This window comes from Engraulis encrasicolus, chromosome 3, assembly GCF_034702125.1.
Source record: "Engraulis encrasicolus isolate BLACKSEA-1 chromosome 3, IST_EnEncr_1.0, whole genome shotgun sequence".
NCBI lineage: Eukaryota > Metazoa > Chordata > Actinopteri > Clupeiformes > Engraulidae > Engraulis > Engraulis encrasicolus.
Genome location: NC_085859.1, coordinates 43259543 through 43285547, shown reverse-complemented (window position 1 = coordinate 43285547; position 26005 = coordinate 43259543). Strand labels below are relative to the sequence as shown.

Sequence of the window (26005 nt, the reverse complement as noted above, 5' to 3'; positions counted from 1 at the left end):
AACACCCATACAGGAGGGCCCTGGGCCCAGGGCCAAATGCCCCGCTTGCCCCCCTATAGCTCCGGCCCGGGCAACAGCCTTGTTGCGTAGAAGCTTACTAAATCCCCTGTAGATACCAACAGCTAGGTGCATTACATTACACTGAAATTACACTGACACTCCCAAAGCCACGTTGCAGTTACTACAGGGTATTGGTTACAGTCCCTGGAGAAATATGGGGTAGAGTGCCTTGTGCCACTGCACTTCAGCGATTTGGTGGAAGTGTAGGTATTAGTTAGGGGAAGATATGGATATATATAATTTATATAGCGAGAGTTAAAGGTGGGATTCGAACCTGGAGCCTTCAACCAATAGGCCATGGCTGCCCTGTTATGCCCAGTTTGCATTGTCCTGTCTTTGCTCTCCTCCTCTCTATTGACCTTCCTGTTTGTGTGATAAGGCTTGAAATGCCCTTAACCCGTTAAGACACGGCGATATAGGGGGGCACTGTGGTGCAACGCACTAAGCCCCCCACATTTGGGCTTACATTGCCCACGGAGACCTGGTTCGAATCCGGCCGGGGTCATTTCCCGGCCCTGCCTTCTCTCCCAATCATTTCCTGTCTACTCTCACACTGTCCTATAATAATAAAGGCCAAAAAGCCCTCCAAAAAATACTTTTAAAAAAGACAGCGAGCGTTATAAGTTTGCTGTTACTAGAATGGCAATGAACAAGTCGTAAGGTATTACCAACAGCCCTGTGTACTGTAATAGTGGTGTAGTAATTAGGTAGTAAAAGGTATTTTTAGTGACTATTGTGGTGTTCCTGTGGTGGAACAGTCCGCATTAAGCTATATGTCTGTGGAGAACACAGATGCACTTGAACGAGGGAAACATGTACTCATGTGTACTTGGGTGTTGAACAAGTCACCTGACAGAAATGACAGAAGAGATTGTAGCTCAAGTCACTGACAGAAATGACAGGAGGGATTGTTGCTCAAGTCACCTGACAGAAATGACTGTAAAGTTGTCAAAGCAAATCACACCATTGCCATTGACTTAATTTCAGCAATACTGAATAGTTCTCCTCCATTGTTTATCAGGATGATACACACCCCGCCCGCCCGTCCGCCCACTCGTGAATGTGTTGACGAAACTGGATTAATTTCCTCAGGTCTTTTCACACAAACCGTTTCTTTTCTTTCTTTTTTTTTGCTGTGAGCCTTTTTGGCAAGTGTTGTTTTTTGTTGTTGCTGCCGTTGTGATCTTGTGACCGAGCAGATAAGCAGGCCAGGCAGGTAATTAAATCCATTTGACCTATTTACCCACTTTAAATTCAGAGCAAAACAATGAAATCGACAATAAGTAACCAAGTCTCTTAACAGTCAACCCTAACTGACTGACCCCCTCTCTCTACGTCCACAATTTCGAGTGCACTATTTCAGTGTAACAGGAGCTGGCTGGCAGACGGAGCTCAGTTTGTTGAACTAGTTCAACAGTTTCCTCACCACGCCAGGCCTGTGTGACCCTCTTATCAGTTTTTTTCTCCCTTTTTCTCTTTCTTTCTGTTCTTTTTTCTCTCTCTTACACACGTGTAGTTCCCCCTGCAGTCAGCAGCTGTCTGTTCCCCCGTGGTGGTAACGCTTTCCAGTTTCCACACCGCACGCCTTTCAGTTGTACAGACATGCCGCTCACATGAGGTTGCCACATGTACACCCTAACCCAATGTACACCACCACCTAACCTAACTCAACCCAAGCTGAGCTCTAAAAAGTTCGTAAACAGCCTGAAATCACAAGCTTGCCTCAGTCGGTCAGAGGCACAATTTTCACGGGATATAGGTGGGCTATGACTTCACCTCGTCCCAATCAAATCAAACAAATAAACCCCCCAAATATTGTCATTCAGATTAATTCATATACTGCTTATTATTTGTCCTGACTCCCCCTCCAAAGTGAACCCATTCATCCAGAGAGCCAAAGCTTGTTACTAAAATTGTAATGACCAAGTCGTGATCTGTTAATAAGGCTTGAAACTCCCAGTAATTATGACAATTTTGTTAAGAAGTGAAGTTGTTGCGTTGTTCTTTCTTTTTTTTTCAACAAAAAGTGAGTCGGATCACAGGCAGGCCCATGTGCACTACAATTCTACCCAAAAGCAGTGTTTCCTGATTGGGCAGTTACCCGCCCAATTGGGCTACTTGGGATGGCCGTCTGCGGGTTAAAAACGGGAAAAATTGGCCATTTGGTGTTTTTTTCTGCTGTTTTATGCCCATAGAAATCAATGTAATTAGTTGAAATTGGGCTGAATTTAGCGCATTTTGGCGTTTCTTTACAACCTTTTGGGCAGGATTTGATCAGACACATCTGGCAACACTGCCCCAAAGTTATGCCACTGATCACATTCTACACAGCACCCCCCTAATGAATAGTTCCAAAGCACCTGAGCAGTTTTTAACTTCAGACTTTTCTTTATTTTCACTTAGAAATTCAACACACATTACATGTGTGGTGTACACATTGAAACACATGAAAACAATAAACTATGTGGAAGTCTGAGGTGACGCGAACTGTCTTCCATGGCTAGGAGGGATGTGGCGATAGGTATTGGGGTGGTTAGGTGTAATCGGGTGGGTAGGAGCAGGGCGGCCGCTAGACATAAGCAAAGAACGCAGAGTGCTTTGGGCACCAACCAGTGCTTGGGGCACCAAACACTTTGACCCCAAAATTGGGGCCTCTTAAACAGAGATTGATTTAAAAATGTCATGAAAAAATATATAGATTTACATTGATCAACATATATTTATTATTATAGTTAGTAAATTATTATTATTATTATTATTATTATTATTATTATTATTATTATTATTATTATCTAATTATAAGGGGGGCCACCGACCTGACAAGTTATGCTTAGGGCCTCCAAAACTTTAGCAGCGGCCCTGGGTAGGAAGAGGAGGGGGAGGGGGAGGGGGAGGGGGAGGAGCAGTCACACCTGTGCCCAGGTGTGCTGTGTTGGAAGACAGCTAAGTCTCGTGTTGTTTTCCCCTTGGATTTAGCTCCAGGGGCTAGCTGCTGCTCAAACACAGACAAACGGGACATAACAACACTCACCCTAGCGTCATGGTGACTCAATGCTGCGACGATGATGATTGCAGTCATTTTGTTACAAAATAACAGCTCACGACTTAGGTGTAAGGCGCCATAGCTATACGCAAAACAGGGGGCTCGAGGTATTTTGAGATTAGTTAGGGAAATCGTGCTCTAAGCAAAAGATTACTTGGTGGAGTTTGTTTTTGCAGTAGTAAAACAAAGTGGCTTGAACAAAGTATTTCCTGTTTTTTTTTTGTTGGAGGGGGGGCAGTGTTGATACTCAAACGTCTGTCTAAGTGAAAGTCCATATTGTTTAGTGTCAAAAACACCACCATGGACTTAAGCTTTATAATCAGTTTTTAGCTTGAGGCCATTGGTCAATTCCTCCTCTATTTCTTACTCACTTTAAAGCCTTTCAATCAGCTTTTCTTTTCATATGTAAACGTCTAGTGTACATACATTGTGTATGTAAAAGTTGCCAACTAGCAGAGTTTGGCATTAGAGCACTAGTAAAACAGGCCCGTAGCCAGCATTGTGGTGGGGGGGATCTTTTTCCCCCGAAAGCGGACTTTATTTGGCTCCCGGCTCCAATGTTTCCCAAATAGCCTACATGAGCACACTAAAAATATTTTAATTTAGACATACTTCATTCATTATAAGTTTGTCGCAAGTCTGTTGTTGCTGTCCTTAATTGTTTGTCTGTTGCTCCCCACTCTTAACATAAATGGACATGAATTGCTTCAAATGAGCTATCTCCCCACATAGTGTCGGCCCAGTGTTGGCTCAGTTACTGCTATCTGACAGTTATTGTCTATGAAATGGCCTTCCAGTCAAAGTGGGATGCAAAGTAGTTGGGGGTTTCGAGTGGGGGTGGGGGATTGGAAGGGGGGTTCGAACGAACCCCTCGAACCCTCCCTGGCTACGGGCCTGTAAAAGAAATGCCTTCTCGAAACCTCATGCTACAGATGCGATGGCGCTAAGCTACTGGCCTAGATTTTTAGCTCAGTACCTGTGCCTCCCATGCCCGAGACTTGCTGTGATTGGACAGCTGTGCCCTAATGGTTAGGAAGGTGGGTCTTAACATCAGAGGGTTGCCAGTTCGGATCCCAGCCTTACCTCTCCCTACACTTCCATCCATGACTGAAGTGCCCTTGAGCAAAGGCACATCACCCCACATGACTCGGGACTGTCACCAATACGCTGCAAGTACTGTAAGTTGCGTTGGATAAAATCGACTGCTAAGTGTAATGTAATGTAATGTAATGATTGGAAGGTTGTGAGTTCGAACCCCGAGTGGCGAACTAGCGTGGACGAGTGCCATCACATTTAATTGTCTAGTACAGGGGTTCCCAACGTTTTCCTTTAAAAAAAAATATTTTTTATGGGCTTTTTCGCCTTTATATTAGATAGGACAGTGAAGAGCGACAAGAAGCGAATGTGGAGAGAGAGACGGGGTAGGGATGGCAAATGACCCAGGCAGGATTCGAACGCTGGGTGTAACCCTGGGGCATGCAAGCCCAAATGTGGGGGGCTTAGCGCGCTGAGCCACAGCGCCCTCCCTCCCAACATTTTCCAACTGGAGGCCCACTTGAAATTTTCCCAAGGGCCCACTTCGAAAACCTTCATGGCCCATCAGTGGGCCCTGTATATTGTAATTTGCCCATCACGGTCCAGTATACATACAGTATGTTCTACAGGTCCTTCAGGTGATCCTTCTATGTTTACTATCAGCAGAGCAGACCATCAGGGCAAAAGCAAAACATGTGTTGCTTAAACTACATGGCTATATGCCCCTAGCTATATCTCAGACATGCTCTCTTTTTATGCCCCTGCTCGAGCTCTCAGGTCCACTGATGCCAAGCTGCTAAGGACCCCCACCCCCCCGCAGAAGAAGATCGGCGACGCCGCGTTTGCCTGCTATGCGCCCAAGAGATGGAACACCCTCCCCATCGAGATCCGATCAGCCACCTCCGTCGACTCCTTTAAGAAGCAGCTGAAGACCCACCTCTTCATCCTTGCCAACTCCTAGCTGCCAAGACGTCATAGTGTCCCAGCCGCCGCAGCGCCCTTACTACTCGCAATCCAGCCCTGGCAGGGGGCTCCCCTAGGTGGCCGCTGGTCTCTGCCTGAGGTTTCTTCCTGACTACAGGGGGTCTTTTTTCTCAGACCTCACTGAGCTTTTTTTTCCCCCTCACAAACTATGAATCAAGCGAAAGGGAGTTTTTCCTCACCCCTGATGCCACCAGGGGCCGCACCTGAGCGCCCAATCTCTGTGTGACTATCTATGACTTATGATAGGCCCAGCCACTATGGACCTTACACATCTAAGAATCCTGGTCCTAACCTACGTTGACCTTATGACTCTACATTCTCTGTCTATCTCTTCTTCCTCTGCCTTCCTGCCTCTCCTCTATACCTCTCCTTTTAAATCTATCTCTCCTCTCCTTTTAAATCTATCTCTAACAATGTTTTTCCCATTTGTTAAGCACTTTGAGTTACATGCCTTGTATGACACAGTGCTATACAAATACAATTATTATTATTATTATTATTATTATATGGAGCAGCACAGCACTACTGTGAACTTACCCAGAGGTGATAGAGACTGTGTGTGTGTGAGAGAGAGATGGAGAGGGAGAGAGAGTATATGAGCGACAGACCATGTGTTTGAGTGAAAGAGATAGATCAATAAATAGATAGATAGATAGATAGATAGATAGATAGATAGATAGATAGATAGATAGATAGATAGATAGATAGATAGATAGATAGATAGATAGATAGATAGATAGATAGATAGATAGATTGTGTGTGTGTGTGAGAGATAGACCGAGCGAGAGAGAATGTGTGCGTATGTGAGAAAAAGAGAGTGTGAGAGAGAGATAGAGATTGTGTGTGTGAGAGAGATGGAGATTGTGTGTGTGAGATAAAGACTGTGAGGATGTGTGTGTGAGAGAGATAGAGTGTGTGTGAGAGAGTGCAAGGTGTGGTTGCTGGAAATGGAGGCTCTGGGTGGGTTTCAGGTTGCAAGTAGGATGGCCTCACTCTCTCACTCTCTCTCTCTCTCTCTCTCTCTCTCTCTCTCTCTCTCTCTCTCTCTCTCTCTCTCTCTCTCTCTCTCTCTCTCTCTCTGCAGAAGGAATAATATATCACGTCGGCTAACTTTAGAAAAGAAAAAAAATCCACCGCCACTCTCTCACACATGCAAGCATTAGCATACTCATAAACACACACACACACACTTATTTATAAACAAACACACTTGTGGGCATGTACGTACATGCATGTGGTCACACATACACAAACACACATGCACACACAATATCCTCAAGAATAAATGCAAAAGCCTTAGTCCACGCATGCATACTCACACTCAAGCTTGTTTACTTTATAGATCTGCACACCTTCACACACACACACACACACACGCACACGCACAGAGCCGCTGACAGCTTTGGCTGGGCCCAAGACAAAGTAAGTTAAAAGGGCCCCCACCCAATACATAAAACTAAGGAGGACCCAATTCTGGGGCCCCTCTCTCCCTGGGTCCGGGACGAGTGACCTATTTGTCCCCCATTGTCAGCCTCCCTGCACACACACACACACACACACTCTCTCTCTCTCTCTCTCTCTCTCTCTCTCTCTCTCTCTCTCTCTCTCTCTCTCTCTCTCTCTCTCTTCAGGCTGTGCCTGATCTGACATCAGTGCGTTCCAGTCCAGATACCTAATGTAGTCTGGCCCTTCTGATTGCTGAGAGATCACAGCATCTAAATCCTCTGACCTGTCAGCTCAGGGCCTTCTGTGTGTGTGTGTGTGTGTGTGTGCGTGCGTGCGGGTGTGTTAGGTGTCTGTCTATGTGCGTGCGTGCGTGTGTTAGGTGTGTGTGTGTGTGTGTGTGTGTGTGTGTGTGTGTGTGTGTGTGTGTGTGTGTGTGTGTGTGCGTGCGTGCGGGTGTGTTAGGTGTCTGTCTATGTGCGTGCGTGCGTGTGTTAGGTGTGTGTGTGTGTGTGTGTGTGTGTGTGTGTGTGTGTGTGTGTGTTAGGTGTGTGTGTGTGTGTGTGTGTGTGTGTGTGTGTGTGTGTGTGTGTGTGACTTGCTGTCTGTGGGTCTCCTCCCTCCCTGTCGCTTGCCAAGACTGCCAAGCCTCAATCGCATACTGCCACCTGGTGGTGAGAAAGGGTATTATGGCAGTGCCACCATATTGATAATTCAGTAATACATGACATTACATTATATTGCATTATAATACACTATGCTGACCCTTTTACCCAAAGTGATTTACAGTTATTATTACCGTCATTATTTCTTCATAATCCAGGACCATTTTTGCTTGATCTAGGGACACACCATAGGAGATGCTTGTGCCTGATAGCCATATCACATATCCTGCTGCTTTAGAGCTTCATCTTCTGAGCCTAAACGATATGTCAAACACATAAAAAGAAACAAACAAAAACAAAAGAAAAACTGGGTTCGATTGCAGCCTGGGACCTTTTTAGATCCTTCCCCGTTTCTCTCTCCCTACTCGCTTTCTGTCGTGTCACAAATAAAGGCAAAAAGGCCCCCAAGATATCTAAAAACACTAGTATACTCTACTCACGTAACTAGTATGCCATGTAGCAGTCGTGCATGTTTACCATTACAGCGAGTGTTTACCATCAGAGTGAGTGTTTACCATCAGAGTGAGTGTTTACCATCAGAGTGAGTTGTTTACCATCCGTGTTTGTTTACCATTCCATTGTCATGTGCTTGACCCTGGGGACCAGGACACGGTGGCCCTGTTTGTTTGTTTGTCAACACTGTGCTTTTCATGCACCACCCATCAGCACCTGTTTTTCAAGCACACACTCACCATCACCTCTCATGCAAATTCATTAACCCCCACACTTGGAACACACACACACACACACACACACACACACACACACACACACACACACACACACACACACACACACACACACACACACACACACACACACACACACACACACACACACACACACACACACACACACACACACACAGACAGACACCATGCACCCTGCTGTTTATATTTGGCCATGTTCCTAGTATGGTGACCTCCCGCCCCCCTATCACCCTTCCCTCCCCTTGCCTTAAAATAGCGGGTGAGCGGGAAAGAGAGAGTGTGTGAGAGAGTCATAACTGTGTGCTGAATAATTAAAAGGAAGAGAAATTGAGCGGCTCTAGAGTTTCGGGCCCGTTATTGTTCGTGTGCGAGGTTGCTCAATAGCTGCCTAAAAAGTGAACTCCTCATGCGCGAGAGAGAGAAAGAGAGAAGAGGTGGGGTGGGGTGGGGGAGGGGGGGCAAGAGGTGCACCACTGGGCGGACTGGGAGGGGGTGGAGATGGGCATGGGGGGAAGTGAGAGGAGGGGATAAGTTTGGGTCACCTGGGGGCTTGGGTGTTTGGACATTGCCTCCGTGATGCTGTGGAGAGGGGAGAAAGGGATGCAGAATGCCTCGGGACAAGCTCGTCGCCTCTGAGAGTGATGGTGAGGGATGCAACTATATGACGCATTGCATTTGATATGGTTTAAGTTATTGGTGATATTAAGTGATATTTATGTTGATCCAAGGTGACATACAACAGTTATGAATTTGTTTGTGGTACTTCGTGCCTCGAGACAATCTCCTCACCTATGACAGTCATGGCTAGGCTGTCATACATTACATTTTTAATTGTTATTGGTTGTGAATCTGTTAGTAAATTGGTACATTTGGTTGACAATTGGTTTGTCTTAGAGGTGACAATTGTTTGGGGGTTGGAGTGATATCGAGGCATACATTTTGCACCATTAAACAAAATAGATCATTGCATTTTAATTGTTACTGAAAGAGATGTTTAGGTTGATTGTGCTGGCATTTCCTCATGTGATTGACATTTTCAATATTAAAATAATAACTTGTGGTATTACTATATGTAGGCTATGTAGTTACTATGAATTCCTTCTGTGACTGTGCGCTCATGAGAAATGAATGGAAAGGAATGAATTGTGGGAGCTTGTGAATGAAATGAAATCAATTGTGGGAGATAGTGAGCTCAACAAGACAAAATGCCTTCCAGACCTCCAGAAATGGGATTTCATGTCAGCCTTAGGTACGGAGAGGCTAAAAAGGAATCATGCTTTGTGACCGTATGTTTTTTTTGTGTGAAACATTGATTGTGATCCCTCGTGATAGCTCAGCCTCCAGAGTTTTGAAAATGATTTGAAAATGAGGATGAATCCGTTAAGCCATTTGTATTAGTGTTAATAACATGGTCACTATATTCGAGTGGTGTGCATTGGCACTGCCCTTACGATTCGATTTGATTTTATTATGATGTGGGAGGTAACAATTTGATTTTAATCGATTCAGTCCGATTCTATGATATTGCAATGCATTGCATTTCTACTGAAAGCAGGGCCATTTTTTTAAAAGACCATTTGCTCAGCATTCCCATGGAAGTAATTGTAACTTGAAAAAATATGCCGCATTGATTATGGCATTTGCCAAATCGATTACAAATCGATTATTGTTGACAGACACCACTGCTATATACTGTATGTGTGAAGGAGCACAGCACACAAGTATGCATTAGTCTCCCAGCAACATTCATGTGAAAGAGATCTAAATACTTTGTCAAGTTTTGAAATGTTTTTATTTCATAGTAACACATCACAACAAAAGAGGCCTTGATTTTACTTATATTACTCTCCATATTGTGAAGATGCTTCACATTGTCTTCTAATGGCTGAAACTCAATGCCACCTCTTGTATTGTTGGACTATGTGAGGTGAAGTGGCGAGTTAGACATCCAATTTAAACCAGCTGACCCCTGGCCCTCTCCACATCCCCCATTCAAGGCTGGACTGGTCATCTGGCACTCAGGGCATTATCCCGGTGGGTCGACAGTCCTCAGGGGATGATGCTGTTGATTTTCTGTTGTTGTTGTTGTTGTTGTTGTTGTTGCGTTTTCCCCCCTTACAGACCACCCCTCAAAGAAGCGCCGGGCCAATGGTCCATCTTTAATGTAGACAGTGGACTGAGCTGATAATTATATCTTAGGAAAGTTTGGAACCTGGGTCTGTCCTGGTGTATGCCAAAAATGCCCGAGTCATTATTAGGCCCCAGTCCAGCCCTGCCCCCATTCACTCACGTCCCCCCTGACCGTCTTTGTCCAGCCTGACACCGAGATATCTCATCAAAGCTCCCTTTGTTCCCTATTGTAAGGACATTAAAACCTACTGCACGTGTAATGACCCCGACCATCACATACAGATTCAGTTACCAATGAAGATGAATGATATGCCTCTGCCTATGCATGGGCTCTGTCACTTTTTCTCACAGGCAGAGGGCAGTTATATTAACCATGACATGTTAGTGGGAGGTCCACCATCTCATTTTCATCACTCTGTGTTTCTGTTTTCTAATTGTAGTCAGCCTTGAGATCCATGCAGGTATGTCTCATCCAGTCACACCTTATCATTTTGTAGATTTTGTGTTTCGTAAAGCTTGTTCAATATATTTATTATGCATCTTGTCACCTGACACAGTCAAATTTGCAGTCAACCATTGTTTCGTGTTTTTTTTTTAGTTCATCAAATTTGTGTTCTTGCAGATGCAGAATTTGAGGATGACCTCAGCAATTACAGCCAGGGCACAGACAGAGAAGTGAAAAGGCGACCCAGGGAGAGGAACACTGCAAGCGCGAGTAAAGAAAGAGAGCACAAGAAAAGGACAAGGAATGGAGGGAGCAATGGTAATACTGGCAGACCGGAGAGTAACACTCGGGGACGAGAGGCAGAGGAGCATCGTGATAAGAAACAGGGCCGAAGACGTAGGGAGAAGAAGGACGAAGAGAAAACACCAACGGAGGAAGAGAATGGAGAGGCGGATTGTAGGGGTAGGTATTGGCAAACAGTTCATGATTCAATAAGCATCACGATACACATGCCACTATGCAATTCTATAACGATGCATTGCGATTCATGTACTGTTGCGATGCATTGCGATATTTACTTCAGTAAATGTGTAAAAAATACAGGCAATTTGTCATTAGCTTTGTTTCCTACTTTTTACTGGACTCAATTTTATTAATATTAACCGATTGTCATGAATTAAATCAGTATACAGTGAAAATAAGTATTGTGATACCTTGTCCTGAATCGATGCAGTACTATATCGTCAAAATAAGTATCGCAATGTATTGTCATGACATTTTTTTTGCACACCCCTAGTGGATAGAGAGGCTCAGAAGGAAAAAAGGGCGGCGAGGAACGGGAAGACCAAAAAGCAACTGAAAGAGAAAGAAGAGAAAGAGGAGGAGAACAGAAACCATAGGAGGCACAGGCCCTCTAAAACAGAAGAGGAGAGCATGAGCAGTCAGAAGAAAGACAAGAAGAAGAAGAAGAAGAAACAGGAGGATGAGGAGCCAGAGAAGGCAGACAAAGGGCGAAAGAAAAGGAAGAAGAAAGTTGAAACGAGGTGAGTAGGAGGAGAGAAAGAAAAGGCAGGTGAAAGTTGAAACTAGGTTAAGCATGAATGGGTCAGAGAGCTAAATATGGATATAGAATTGGAAATACAATATTGCACACACAGACACACACGCGCACACAGACACACTTTACTCGCACGCACTCATGCATACACACACGCATACACACGCACACATACGCTATGTGTCCCTTTTATATACCATTTGGTTCAAATGGCCTAGATAGCTTTCACAACATACTATTCATTCACCACACAGCACATAGTAAACATTGTTCAATTGTCCATATGTACTTTTTACTTTATTTACATGGCCAGATAGCCAGATGATCAAATTTGGAGCAAAGCTCCTATAGGCCTACAAGTACAGTAGCACATGTGGTTCTCAAAGTGGGGTTCAGGGACCCCAAGATCTCAAATCATTTAAAAATTATTTGGAAATATGGCTATTTACACAGAACAGTTGTGGCAATTGTGCCGCAATTATGAGGGGGAAAGATTTCGGCTCTATGAAGTGTCCCCGGTCCCCATGGTTTGAAAGTAGAGTTGCACCGATACCATTTTTTGGCCTTGATACCGGTACCCAATACCTGGCTGCGCAGTGTCGGCCGATACCGATACCATACCGATACCACTCTCTTTGAAATGTATTGGCCTACGTATATATATGAACAGCTGCATACTACTTGGATGTAAAATCCTTGCTATCATGGCTTTGTCAGGCTGCTGCCTACCTTTGTGAAACAGGAAAAAGACTAATACTGTACAAAGTCAATGCAGTAGAACTTTTTAAATACCTCTGATATCAAATAATTAAGTTCAAGGCTGCATTCAAGTGTCATACAAGCATCAGTAAATGGTATCGGTGCCCTATTTGTGGGTACTTGCCGATACCAATACCACCATTTTAGTGCAGTATCAGGGCCCGGACCAATACTGGTATCGATATCGGTGCAACACTATTTGAAAGCCACTGGTGCAGTGGAACTGTTTCTGGTACGAGTACGAAATCTCACTAGTTACGCCTGTTGCCACCCACAGCTCAGAGTCATCTGAGTCTTCATCATCTTCATCCGAGGACGATGATAGCGATGAAGAGGAGGGAGAGGAGAAGGCGCTGGCGGCGTTAACCCCAGAGGAGCTGGAGAAGCTGAAGGAGGCCGTGGAGGAGAGGAAGAAGCTGATCGGCACCATCAGAGCCAAACCCTGGGCCATGAAGAAGAAGCTACAGATGCTCAAGTACGCCCCCACACTGTCAGGAAGAAACCTTGCATCTCCACCTTTCCATTGTTTTTTTTTAACTTATTAGTTTATAATTAAATCACCATATTGTAAATAAATAATAATTTCAACATTAAAGTAATTTCAACACCAGAGCCAAGCCCTGGGCCATGAGGAAGAAGCTGCAGGTGCTCAAGTACGCCCCCCTACTCAACTGATGACATTGGTGACTGGCTCTTGCCCGACCTGTAGTTCCACGCAGGGGTGAGTTTCTCAAAAGAGAAGTTGTTAGCCTGTTAGCAACTTCGGTAGTTGCCAATGGGAAAATGCATTGAAAACAGCAAAGTAGCTACTGTAGTTAGCAACTTTGATTTTGAGAAATTCACCCCAGCTTTGTGAGCTCCACTACTAGGTCTGAGAGAATGTAGCAGGGTTCCATTTCTCCAGTCAAAAAGTAATTGGAGCATTTATTGGTTCTACAAATTCCTTCAAAAAGTTTTCTGTTAATCTCTGGTCTTTAATAGTATATAATATTCCCTGTGACTCCTCAATGTAAGCTGCCATTGATATTGAAGCAATAAATGGAATCCTGCTACAGTCTCCCAGACCTCCATGTGTCTTGGAGTGCCACCAGGGGGCTCTAGAGCTACACACACACAGAGGTCTGGTAGGAGCCAGGCTAGTGATATTGTCAAAACTTAGGTTTTTCTTATACTTCAGACATATAAAAGTGTTTTCTTTTACCTGGCAAGAGGGTCACATGGATGTTGATGTGTGATGTGTGATTTTAAAGCACTACACACATCTCCATTGCACTTTTCATACATGAAAAGGTGGATCTTCTCCATGTCCGCCATTTTGAATTTCCAAAAGTAGACATTTCTCACTGCAAAACTTACTGTACTTTGGTCATTCTAGTAAATATTAGTTTATTACTTAGTACGTATTCATTCATGTAACGATGGAATTTGGCAATAGGCAGCAGAGTCTCAATGAGCTGCATAGTTGTAATACCTACTCTGGCCACCATCCTACTCAGTAAACCCTAATGCCCTTTCATGTAGTCCCACCAGGTAGCTCAGTCTGCCAGTAACTGTTTATCCAACTAGGGGTGGGGACTCTGGGCCATTTTTTTTACTCAGGGTCACTGTACCTCCTTGTATCCTCACTGAACCTATACCTTCTACTTAAACACTGAAGTACTCAACACATTTTCATGACATTCAAAGGTGTTTTAGTCACGATACTCAAACACACTTGAGTTTTACAAAACGTTTGTGTGTGTGTGTGTGTGTGTGTGTGTGTGTGTGTGTGTGTGTGTGTGTGTGTGTGTGTGTGTGTGTGTGTGTGTGTGTGTGTGTGTGTGTGTGTGTGTGTGTGTCTTTGGTGTTTGGTCTTTGGTCTTTGGTCTTTGCCAGGGAATCTCAGGAGTTTGTGGAGAAATATGAAGGTGCCCTTGGGAAAGGGAGGGGTCGCAAGCTGTATGCCTACAAGGTCATGATGCAGAAGGTAATGTACATCATCTCAGTGAAGGAGCAGAACAAGCATGAAAATGGTGGTTATTATATTGTATAGAATTGTATAGAATGATATTAGAACTGGAACTTGACAAGTCATGTATTCAGGGTCATTGATAGAAATTGCTTCAGGCTTGAGACCCCACTGATCTTACCCTCCCGTCCTTTTTATAAGCCCATACATATATTTTTTAAAAACAAAAAAAACATGATACAATGGCGATGACCGTCTGAAAATTATCATTTTGGTAGATTTACCAACGAAGTGGAATACACGAACATCATTTAGTTACCTCAGTCCCTCAGATTACCACAGAATCAACAGTGTGGCAATTTGCCAGAAGTGAAAATAGCCTATATTCCATTACTGCTTAATGTGTTTATGTTAAACTCAGGAGATTGCCGATTTTGATTTTGGACCACTGTGAATTTGAGTTTGACACCCCTGCATTACTGTGCAAGTATTTTTTCTACTGTGTTGATAGTCCACACACATACTACACTTGCCTCCAAAAGAGTTGTCGCCTACCCATCTGTTGGGAATAACAGCTAATAAACTGACTTTCAATTAATCACTTAGCTTCTGAAGTCACTCATATGAAAGCTCCAACCCTCTCGAATGAAAATGAATGTACAAAAATAAATTTCATGCACCAAAGAAAGATTGATCCTTTAATGAACACAGACAGGGCAGATTTTGACAAGACAAAAGTTTTGTCGCCTATCGAACATAATGTGAAAATGAGCAGATAAGTCACTTCAAAACACTTCAAATACGCAGATCGGGTGTCATACTTAATCACTGATTCACTCACACCTCTCCAGAAAATCAACTTTGGCCTTAGGTGTATGTTTAGGGTCATTGTAATCATGGAAAGCAACACAATGAAAATCAATGGAGTTCAATGAGAGATGGTGACATATTTGCTATTCGTAGAGCAATACATTTTCAACTTAATGATGTAATCAATGATAAAAGCCCTTACACACCAGCAGCATGCATGCAGCTCCACATAAGAGCTGTATCCCTCCCATGTTTGACTTTAGGCACCATGTATTTTTTTTTTTCAAATTCTTCACCTTTAACACCAAAGAAGTATCTCCCGCTGGCCTCTCTCAAAAAAGCCAGCCAAGAGTATGCCAGGCCTAATTCTGACAAAAATGAAGTCTAATGGGACTCATACTCTGAAGTCAAGATCCCAAGATCAACCATTTTAGAACTGATAGCATCAAAACTATATGGTGTTGGAGATGAAGAATATGAAAAAAGAGAAATGGTGCATAAAGTGAAACATGGTACAGATACAGCTCTTATGAGGAGCTGCATGCATGCTGCTGGTGTTTGAGGGCTTTTATCATTGATTAAATCATGAAGTTAAACATGTATTGCTCTACGAATAGCGAATATGTCACCATCTCTCATTGAACTCCATTGATTTTCATTGTGTTGCTTTCCATGATTACAATGACCCTAAACATACACCTAAGGACAAAGTTGATTTTCTGGAGAGGTGAGAGTGATTCAGTGATTAAGTATGACACCCAATCTGCGTATTTGAAGTGTTTTGAAGTGACTTATCTGCTCATTTTCACATTATGTTCGATAGGCGACAAAACTTTTGTCTTGTGAAAATCTGCCCTGTCTGTGTTCAATAAAGGGTCAATCTTTCGTTGGTGCATGAAATTTATTTTTGTACATACATTTTCATTCGGGAGGGTTGTAGCTTTCATATGAGTGACTTCTGAAGTCAAGTGATTAATTGAAAGTCAGGTTATTAGCTGTTATTCCAAACAGATGGATAGGCGACAACTCTTTTGGAGGCGAGTGTATACTTTTACACTATGTCTCATGCCCCCTCTGCTTTGTATGACAGAAATGGATGAAGTTCCAGCGTGACTTTGACAACTTCAAGACAGCATGCATACCCTGGGAGATGAAGATTAAAGACATTGAAAGTAAACATTTATCCTTCATACTTCTTCCTTTTAGCCTTTAAAGGGGTATGCCACTATTTTGGGGCTTAATACAGTTAAAATCGTTGGCTGGGGTTTATAAAGGTGATAAAGTGTCTTATTATTCATGTTAAGTGTTGTCTTGCTTTAAGACAAGTTAAAAGAGAGACTATGTCGTTAAGCTAGTGAAAGTCAATGGATCCGTGTAGCTTTCACTAGCTTAGTGACATATTCCCTCTTTTGACTTGTCTTAAAGCAAGACAACGCTTAACTTGAAAAATAAGACACTTTACCACCTTTATAAACCCTAGCCAACGATTTTAACTGTATTAAGCCACAAAATAGTGGCATACCCCTTTTTTTTTGTACATTCAAAAGTACACATTTTGTACATACAAAAAGAACGTGTTCTATAACAATGCAAGATTCTAATATTCCAAATTGTGTTGTATGGCACCCAGAATTCTAAGAACTTTTACTGCCCGAACATTCCCGTCACACTGGTGTGATGATACACTCTTAAAGGTTGATTGCAAGGGACCTTCTGACAGTGATAGCATGGCAACCTGAATTCAGAAGCTACAATCCAGTGCCATATATTCCAAATGACTTGGATTTCCCTGTCCAATTAGAGCTCGTGGCTACAAGCTTCAGAATCTAGGTTGCCCAACAGTGGGTTTTTTTGCATTATTTTGGAAATACAATCAAAGATTCTCTGTTCTAATGCATTTAAACCGTCTCTGATACAATGATTCTGGGAACTACTGTTGTACATAGGTTGAAGATTGAATATTGTATACAGTAATTACGGTCTTTGTCAGGGTACCCTGACAAAGACTGTGTAGGTCGAAACGCGTCGGACAGTCTATTTGCCTTTGATAAAAAATAAAAAAATGGGAAACCGGAGTGCCACAGTCTCCTGCTCTGACAAAGACTGTGTAGGTCGAAACGCGTCGGACAGTCTATTTGCCTTTGATAAAAAAAAAAAAAATGGGAAACCGGAGTGCCACAGTCTCCTGCTCTTCATTTTTTGATGTCTACTTTACCCACATACTGTTAGAGAACTCGTGTTAAAAAAGTTTGGATCCATGCAGCACTTCCGTTTTTTCCTTTTTTCTCTACATGCTGATGGCTTTTGTCTTTGCTGCAGGTCATTTCGGTTCCTCGGTGGCTTCCTACTTCATCTTCCTCAGGTGGATGTACGGGGTTAACATGATCCTCTTCGGACTCACATTTGGCCTCGTCATGGTACCAGAGGTAACTAACATATACATTGCAGTACACGCAGATTTGATTGATTGATTGGGGATTGATTGATTGTTTGGGGATTGATTGATTGATTGATTAGTTGATTGAGTGTCTACCACAACTTTTCCTTATCCCCATTTTACAGTTCAATTTTATTCTTTGTATGTTTTTGGCTTTTTTAATAGAGTGCTTTCAATTTTTCAATCTTACTTTTTACAGACCGCATTTGATGGTCTGATTATGAAATGGTCTATAAAAATAAACAAAATATGCATGCCTTGTCTTGCTGTAATTTCAGACTTCAGACTGTTACCAGTCAGGGCTTGACATTAACTTTTTCGCTTGCCGTCCACTGTGGCTAGTGGTTTTCCCGAGTCACTAGCCATCCAGCTATTCTACTAGCCACAAATTTGTTTTTTGTTTTTTTTTGCTTTTTTTATCATGATGCTGTATATCTAACCTCAGAAGATGAGGTGCTTAAAGCAAGAATATGAGGGCAAGTGTTTCTACATGGGAATAAATCAAACAAAATGAAACAAATAGAAAGTGAGTAACTGACCTTGTTCTTGAACTTAAATACATTTGATACTCTATTCTGATATGTCATACCATAGAATAAGTTACCTGCCAAATTGGCTAGTGACACTGAAATTGTTACCAGCCATAGCCAAGTTTTACCAGCATTTGGCCGGTTGGCAGGTGCCAGTGTCAAGCCCTGTTACCAGTTATTGTTACCAGTCCATCACTGTTACCTGCCCTGTCTTGCACTTTATATCAGTCTGTAAAATGTCAGTCCTGTGTATGTCTATGTCTTAGCATGGTATAGAGAGTGAAAGTGAAAGTGTGAAAAGTTAAGTGAAAGCCCAACTGGGAAACTCCAACTCCCATTGTCATTGTGACACAGCACTCCACAGCACACACGTGTTCACAGCACACTGGACACAATGAAATTGCATTTATGCCTCACCCGGGCAAGGGGGCAGCCCCCAATGGCGCCCCAAGGGAGCAGTGCGACAGGGCGGCACCATGCTCAGGGTACCTAGGTCATGGAGGAGGATGGGGAAGAGCATTGGTTAATGACTTCCTCCACCAATCTGGCGGGTCGGAGTCGAACCGACAACATTTGGGCTACAAGTCTGATGCCCTCACCGCTTACCTTTCATTTTCCTTGTATAACTTCTGATTATGAAGAAAGTGATAATGAAAGCTGACTTGACTTGACTAATGACAGATTAATCTTGTGGTTTAATCATGTCCAAGGCACTCATGGGGCGACCGTATGGTAGCCTTCCCAGGAAGACTGTACCCAGGCCAGATGAGGCGACTGCCATGGACTTTGCTGTATTATGGGATTTCGGGGTGAGTTTGTGTTGCTGCTGATACTGGGAGCACAAACACACATTCATTTAGGTGCATACACAGTAAAAAATATTCCCGTGATGTCACAGTAAACTACTGTGAAATGAATGCAATTAGTAGCCAGTAATTCCCTGTGGCCATCCTCACAGTTTACTGTGATCTTCTCACAGTAGTTTACTGTGGCCACACCACAGTAAGTTACTGTCACCCTACCCACACTACCATGATCCCGCCCCTCCATTCATCACCACAAAAGAGGTAGCTACCATGTTATTGTGGCACCTCCCATTCCCCACCATGACTGAGACAACTGTGGCAGGGAACCAGTCCATCACACTGTTCTCTTGTATTGATAGACAAAAACTATCCATACTATCCAACTATCCAACATCCAAACTATCCATAACCACAGAGAAATTCAAGTTTCTGCAGTATGTGCAATATTATTACCACTTAATAATTGCTATCTCCTGGATGAGAGTACATTAACAAGTGTGCATAGAATACTCTAGTTGAGCATAATTAGACTATCCTGAAATCTCTTAATCAAGTAAGCAACACACCAAAAAGGATATCTGCTACCATAATACTCACTACCAACTAAATAGCAAGCCAGCCAACAAACCAGTCCACCAGCCAACCAAAAGAGTCAGTTGTCAGCTAGCCAGCCAAAGAGCCGGCTAACCAACTAACACTCAGTTAGTCAGCCAACTAACCAACAAACAAGTCAGTTGTATGGCTAGCCAGCTAACAAACCAGCCATACAGTCAACCAAAAGAGTCAGTTAGCCAGCCAACCAGCTGGCCAACAAACAGTCAGTTGGTCGGTCAGTTAGCTCACTAACCAACAAGCCGGACAGAGAGCCAGCGAACCAGTCATTTAGGCAAGCAACTCAAGCATTGTGACAGTCTGAGTTTATATAGAGGTGAAAGTTAACCATGTGACCAGAGTAATCAGGCATGTGGCAGCTGCAGGAAGTAATTCAATGAACTTGTAACAGTCCAAGTGAGGGCAGGTACTAATTGACAGATTGATTGGGCACTACCATTGTTCCTGGTTGATGGTAGGCAATGTCAATCATGTCAAGCATTTGACTTTCAATTGTGCAATGGCACTTCACAAGATAGCCTATTTTTTTTACTAGGTGGCAATATTCTGATTTAAAATTGGATGCTGGAGTTTTGGCGTGCACATCCAAGACAAAGGCATTAGCAGGTGCCAACTTAAAAAAGTGTTTGTGTAGCACATTGGTTGCAACTTGGTTGCAACATTTCCAATCATAGACCTTCTTCTAATTAGGCCTGACAATAAGTAATTACACTCCATCATGGCCAGGAGCAACCTAAAGTGACATACAGATATGCAACATTGGTTACTGTCCTTAGGATAATGCCGGGTTAGGAGGGATTAGAACCTGCAACTCTCTGATCTTAAGTCCACCTCCCTAACCATTAGGCCAAGGCAGCCCCATAATGCACCCAATCATGGCCTAGATGAAGAAAACACCTGTTATAACAGCACAGTAGTTAACTGTGATATGACGAAAAGTCTCTCTGGATTTCACAGTAACAAATTATGGCAGAATGTCACAGTATGTTACTGTGAAATGAATGCAATTAGTAGCCAGTAACTCCCTGTGAGTTCACAGTAAGATATTGTTACACACTTGAAGTGGGCGAAAGTTCAATGGGAAGGCATGTCAGTTGGGTTGAAGGCTGACGCCTTTACAGTAGTTAACTGTGATATGACGAATTCACAGTATGTTACTGTGAAATGAATGCAATTAGTAGCCAGTAACTCCCTGTGAGTTCACAGTAAGATATTGTTACACACTTGAAGTGGGCGAAAGTTCAATGGGAAGGCATGTCAGTTGGATTGAGGGGTGACGCCTTTACTCAAAGTGATATACAAATATACAACAATGGTTGCTGTCCCTAGGGCAATGTAGGGTTTGGAGGGATTTGAACCTGCAACCCTCTGAACTTAAGTCCACCTCCCTAACCATTAGGCCAAGACTGCCATGTAGGGCGATCTGGGCCTTCAGAAACCTCATCGACATTTACACCAAACTATTTAGCCATCAACTTCTTGTTTGCTACATGTCTTCCCATGCTTGGTCATCTTTTTTCTCACTTCCTCATGTCAATATGTGCAACCTGAGGGGGAGGGGCTTAGGACATACGTGCTTCAGATCGTGTCCCATCATGCAATGCACTTATGGAGAGCCATTTATCTAGAAGGAATATATTAAGTGTGCTTCAAAATATTACTCCTTGTTATATTCTGTGTTTATTGTAGGGGTTGTACTATTTAAAGTGGTACACAAGAAAAATGACCATATTCCCACCATCATGAAGATGGTCATGTATATCTCCCAATATATATAAGCTCATTCTTCTGTTACTTGACAGTGAGTGGGGATAAAGTAGTTGATGATTGATGATTAATTGATGATGGGTGTATACATGTATACCACAAGACATTAAGAATGAAATAATTTGCTGAAAATGTCAATGAAAGGTGTGATTGTAATGAAGAGCCCAACCTGTCTTTGACTGAAGTTGTGCCCCAATGCACTAATAATTTAATAGATGCTCCGCCCACACAGTAGTTTACTGTGATGTTTCCTAGTTTATCACTTTGTCATGCTGGTTATCCTTGAAGAGCACAGTAAAATACTGTGATGTGCAAGTTAGGTGAGAAATGGCAAGTGATACAATGATTTCAGACTAATTTGCTGTGTGCCGTGTGACCATCACAGTAGCATAGTGTACCAGAACATCAGAGTAATTAACTGTGAGATTTCACAGTAAATTACTCTGAAATCCTTGTAAATTTTTACTGTGTACATTTAGGCGCTGACCTGTATTTTTTTTCGTATCCTCCATCAGGGCTATGCCAAGTACTCCGTGCTGTTCTATGGCTACTACCATAACCAGCGCACGATTGGCTGGCTGAAGTTCCGCATGCCGCTCTCCTACTTCCTGGTTGGCGTGGGCATGGTGGCCTACAGCTACATGGTGGTCATCAGGACGTAGGTGTCTGTTGCCTGGCGACATGTTGTGGTATCATGAACTAGTTATGGGATAAAACTACGTCAGTGGGATAAACTATAGGAAGAGGGAATGCCAAGAATGCTAATTTGGAATCCTTAGGATGTTGACAGTTGCTTTCTATGTACAGTGCAGGCTTGTACGAAATTCCGAATGGAAAGAATTTCAATTCAAAGTAATGCCATAATATGAACACTAGGTGGTGGTGTTCTATGTACTTTCAATGGGTGATGTAGATTAAATTAAAAGAAATTTAAGGTAATGGCACCAACTATCGTATTATGGCCTCAAATTACAGCTATACCTAGATGTCATCTCTGAATTGAACTCTCTTGGTCTCTGTCCTTAGCATTGACATATTGTGTACACTGTAAAACATTGCAGCCAGTTAAACGTGACAAATTAAGTTGCCCTGCTGCCTTGAGATTTTAAGTTTGACTCAACATGAAAAAGCCTTGAGTAGAGTTAAGCCTCGAGTTGGGTTAACTTATTAACTTACGGCAGTGGGGCAATTTATTTTTTCATGTTTTATGTATGTGGGCAGCCGTGGCCTAGTGGTTAGACAGTTGGTCTTTCAATCTAGGGGTTGCAGGTTTGAATCCCCCCTGACCTCTCCCTACATCTCCAACCATGGCTGAAGTATCATTGAGCAAGGCAATTAACCCCACATTGTTCCAGGGAAAGTAACTAATACCCTGAAAAAAAATAACTGTAAGTCGCTCGCTTTGAATAAATGAAAGCGTCAGCTAAGTGCAATGTAATAATGTTTAACTGACCTGCAATGTTTTACAATTAAGAGCTGAATTGAACTGGTAAGGTTATCCTGTCCTCCTTACTGTCCTTCTCCTGCACTTTTCCTGAACAGGATGGCCCGCAATGCCAATGAGCAGGGGGGTGGAGATGACACCAGCTTCAACTTCAGCTGGAAAATATTCACCAGCTGGGACTACCTAATTGGAAACCCAGAGACCGCAGACAACAAGTTTGCCTCCATCACCACCAGTTTCAAGGTGAGTATTGCCCTGCTACAAAAGCAGCAAATGGGGCCGTTGATTAACCTCTTTGCTCAGAGCCTATGTCATAACTTTATCATCACCATGGATGGGGATGGAAGTGGATCCATTCAGTAATTGTAGATAAAATATCCATTACAACTGCAATCACACTGGGAATCGTTTTATTTGAGAATGAAATCTGGCTTAGTTTTTGCTGAAATATGCCTCTAGTCAATTTGTCACCAATATTGTAATAACCAAGTCTTAATCTGTTTCCTAAGGCTCTCGGTTTTATGTCATGTTGTTGAGACTTTTCAGCAAAGAGTGAATGGGCCGATCTGCACAAAGATGCTTCAGTCATAAATCTGTAAGCAGAGAGTACAGTGCCTCCCTCCATGCCTGTATCCACGCTGAGTTATCCTGAGAAACGTACCAGGTCAACAAATCTAATAAAGTGCATAGCTTTCATGTTTCAAAAGCCTCATCCTGCCGCAATACAATGAGCTAGATCTGACCATCATCTACAATCCTGGCAAAGCATTGCTACAGTATTGTCAACTTTGTTGAACTTTTTTTCTACTATTCTACAAGTCGAGTCAAGTCACCTTTATTGACAATTTTATTACAATTCTAATTTCTTCAGGAGGCCATCGTGGAGGAGCAGGAGAGCAGGAAGGATGAGAACATCCACCTGACGCGCTTCCTGCGGGTGCTGGCCAACTTCCTGGTTCTCTGCTGCCTGGCAGGAAGTGGCTACCTGATCTACTTTGTGGTGCGCAGGAGCCAGAAGTTCGCTCTGGAGGGGCTGGAGAACTATGGCTGGTGGGAGCGGAACGAGGTAGAATAAATCATTGTATTACCCCAATACTTCAGGACCGGCTGAACTGTGAGATGCATGTGTACTTCGCCATAAGATCTTGTGCAATGTGTGTGTGTGTGTGTGTGTGTGTGTGTGTGTGTGTGTGTGTGTGTGTGTGTGTGTGTGTGTGTGTGTGTGTGTGTGTGTGTGCGCGCGCATGTTTGTGGAACTAGAGGTTCCCCTTACCGGGAATGGGACCTTACATGGGACTATTCTGTCCCATGTTGTTTGATGTAATCATCTCTGTCTGTCTGTCTGCCTCTCTCTCTCTCTCTCTCTCTCTCTCTCTCTCTCTCTCTCTCTCTCTCTCTCTCTCTCTCTCTCCCCCCCTCTCTCTCTCTCCTTCCCTCTCTCTCTCTCTCCAGGTGAACATGGTAATGTCTCTGCTGGGTATGTTCTGTCCCATGTTGTTTGACGTCATCAGTTCTCTTGAGAACTACCACCCGCGTATTGCCCTCCAGTGGCAGCTGGGCCGCATCTTCGCCCTGTTCCTAGGCAACCTCTACACCTTCATCATCGCCCTCATGGACGAGATCAACCTCAAGGTGAGGCCAGCGTTGCCTCTAGTCAGGCTAGGAGCAATACAAATATCATTTCTGAGCTCAGGAGAAATCGGGAACTCCCCCCACTTTGTTGGGAAGCAATCAACTTTGATTTCAGCTCCAACGGCCCTGGGTAGAGGCGTGTTCAAGGCAGTGACGTGGTTTAACCAGAGACGTTCTATTGGGACTAAGATGTGTGTGTGTGTGTGTGTGTAGCTCTGGAGCCCCCTGTTGGAGCTACACACACACACAGATCTGGGACACTAAAGGAACGCTCCACGTGTCGTGTCAGAAAATTGACGGACATTTCTTGCTTCAATGTCAATGGCAGCAGTGGTGTAGTCTACGTAGAACGCAGGTATACGGAGTATACCCACTTCTAAATACCAGGGATTTCAGTATACCCACTTCAAATTGATTGATCCATTGTTTTGAATGGCACAACTATGTACAGTATACCCACTTCAAAAAAATCTCAAATATACAGTATACCCACTTCAGAAAAGCAGACTACACCACTGCATGGCAGCTCGCATTGAGGAGTCACAGGACAGATTATAGACTATATTGAATCTTTAGAGAGGAAAAGGAAATGTTTCTGAAGGAATTTGATGCTCGTGAGAACAGGCAGAATGATGGATAAAGCCATGCCTTCTGAAGGCGGAGACAACGCCTGCCCTCCCAGACCTAGTAGTGGAGCTCACAAAGCTGCGCCGAACTACACAGGTCGGGCAAAAGCGAGGCAAAGGCCAGTCTTACCACGCACCAAAACATAAATACCTCAGGGGTAGCGTAGGGATGCAAATTATCAAAATATTTTAATCATATTCAGAAGCCTATATAACAAACTTCTGCCAGCGACCTGGAACGTTTGTTTGGCAACCTTGTCCATTGAGTTTTGTGTACTACGGCACCTTATTAGCATTTTTAATGCGCGTTCCATTGACCCGTTTAGAAGTCCAACGCAGTCTCACCCCAAGTAGTCAATTTCTGACTACCTTTGACCAGACCGCAATATTTGACATCTTGGGCATTCCTTCCACGTCACATTTTGACTATGTGGCCTAACCCTAAACCTATTCCTAAACCTAACCTCAATGACGTTATGCTGCCACAAGGGGGCGCCTTTGAGGACATAGTCAAAATGTGACGTGGAAGGAATACCCAAGACGTCAAAAATTGCAGTCTTGGGGTGTCAAAAATTGAGTAGTCAAAAATTGACTACTTGGGGTGAGACTGTGTAGAGAAGTCACGTCATCACTGACTGCGCGCGCATTGTTGACTCAAACACACACACACACACACACACACACACACACACACACACACACACACACACACACACACACACACACACACACACACACACACACAAACAGACAGTGCAGACTCTAAAGAGAGAAGACCTACCGTCCTGAAGCGTATACATTTGTAAAAGTGAGATCATGAAAAGTACTTACGCTATTCCGAGAGAGAAGAGGCTGCTTCAGAAGCATAGGATATGTTTGTGGTTACAAGAAATTAAACGTACCGACTGAACTGAGGACAAAATCAGGAATGCCTGTGTCTGTGTGGCACCCACTTAATATATGAAGTTATCGTGACCATCCATTTTATTATTTCAGGGAAAAAAACACCTTAGTTTCTTTAAAATGTGTGGTACATTGCCGATTTCGCTCCAACTATGCACG

General features: G+C 43.3%; 1 protein-coding gene across 1 annotated transcript in view; it reads left to right on the top strand.

Moving 5' to 3' along the window:
• The first annotated feature begins 8547 nt into the window (after nt 1-8547).
• The window catches only part of tmc1 (transmembrane channel-like 1), a 28141-nt gene continuing 10683 nt past the window's right edge, over nt 8548-26005 (top strand). The window contains exons 1-13 of the mRNA XM_063194083.1: nt 8548-8584; nt 10511-10531; nt 10693-10977; nt 11312-11558; nt 12609-12806; nt 14207-14297; nt 16180-16261; nt 17409-17515; nt 18767-18865; nt 21757-21899; nt 22784-22928; nt 23557-23751; nt 24138-24317. Coding sequence (XP_063050153.1) covers nt 8548-8584; nt 10511-10531; nt 10693-10977; nt 11312-11558; nt 12609-12806; nt 14207-14297; nt 16180-16261; nt 17409-17515; nt 18767-18865; nt 21757-21899; nt 22784-22928; nt 23557-23751; nt 24138-24317 — 1830 coding nt within the window. The remainder of the gene's footprint in view (nt 8585-10510; nt 10532-10692; nt 10978-11311; nt 11559-12608; nt 12807-14206; nt 14298-16179; nt 16262-17408; nt 17516-18766; nt 18866-21756; nt 21900-22783; nt 22929-23556; nt 23752-24137; nt 24318-26005) is intronic.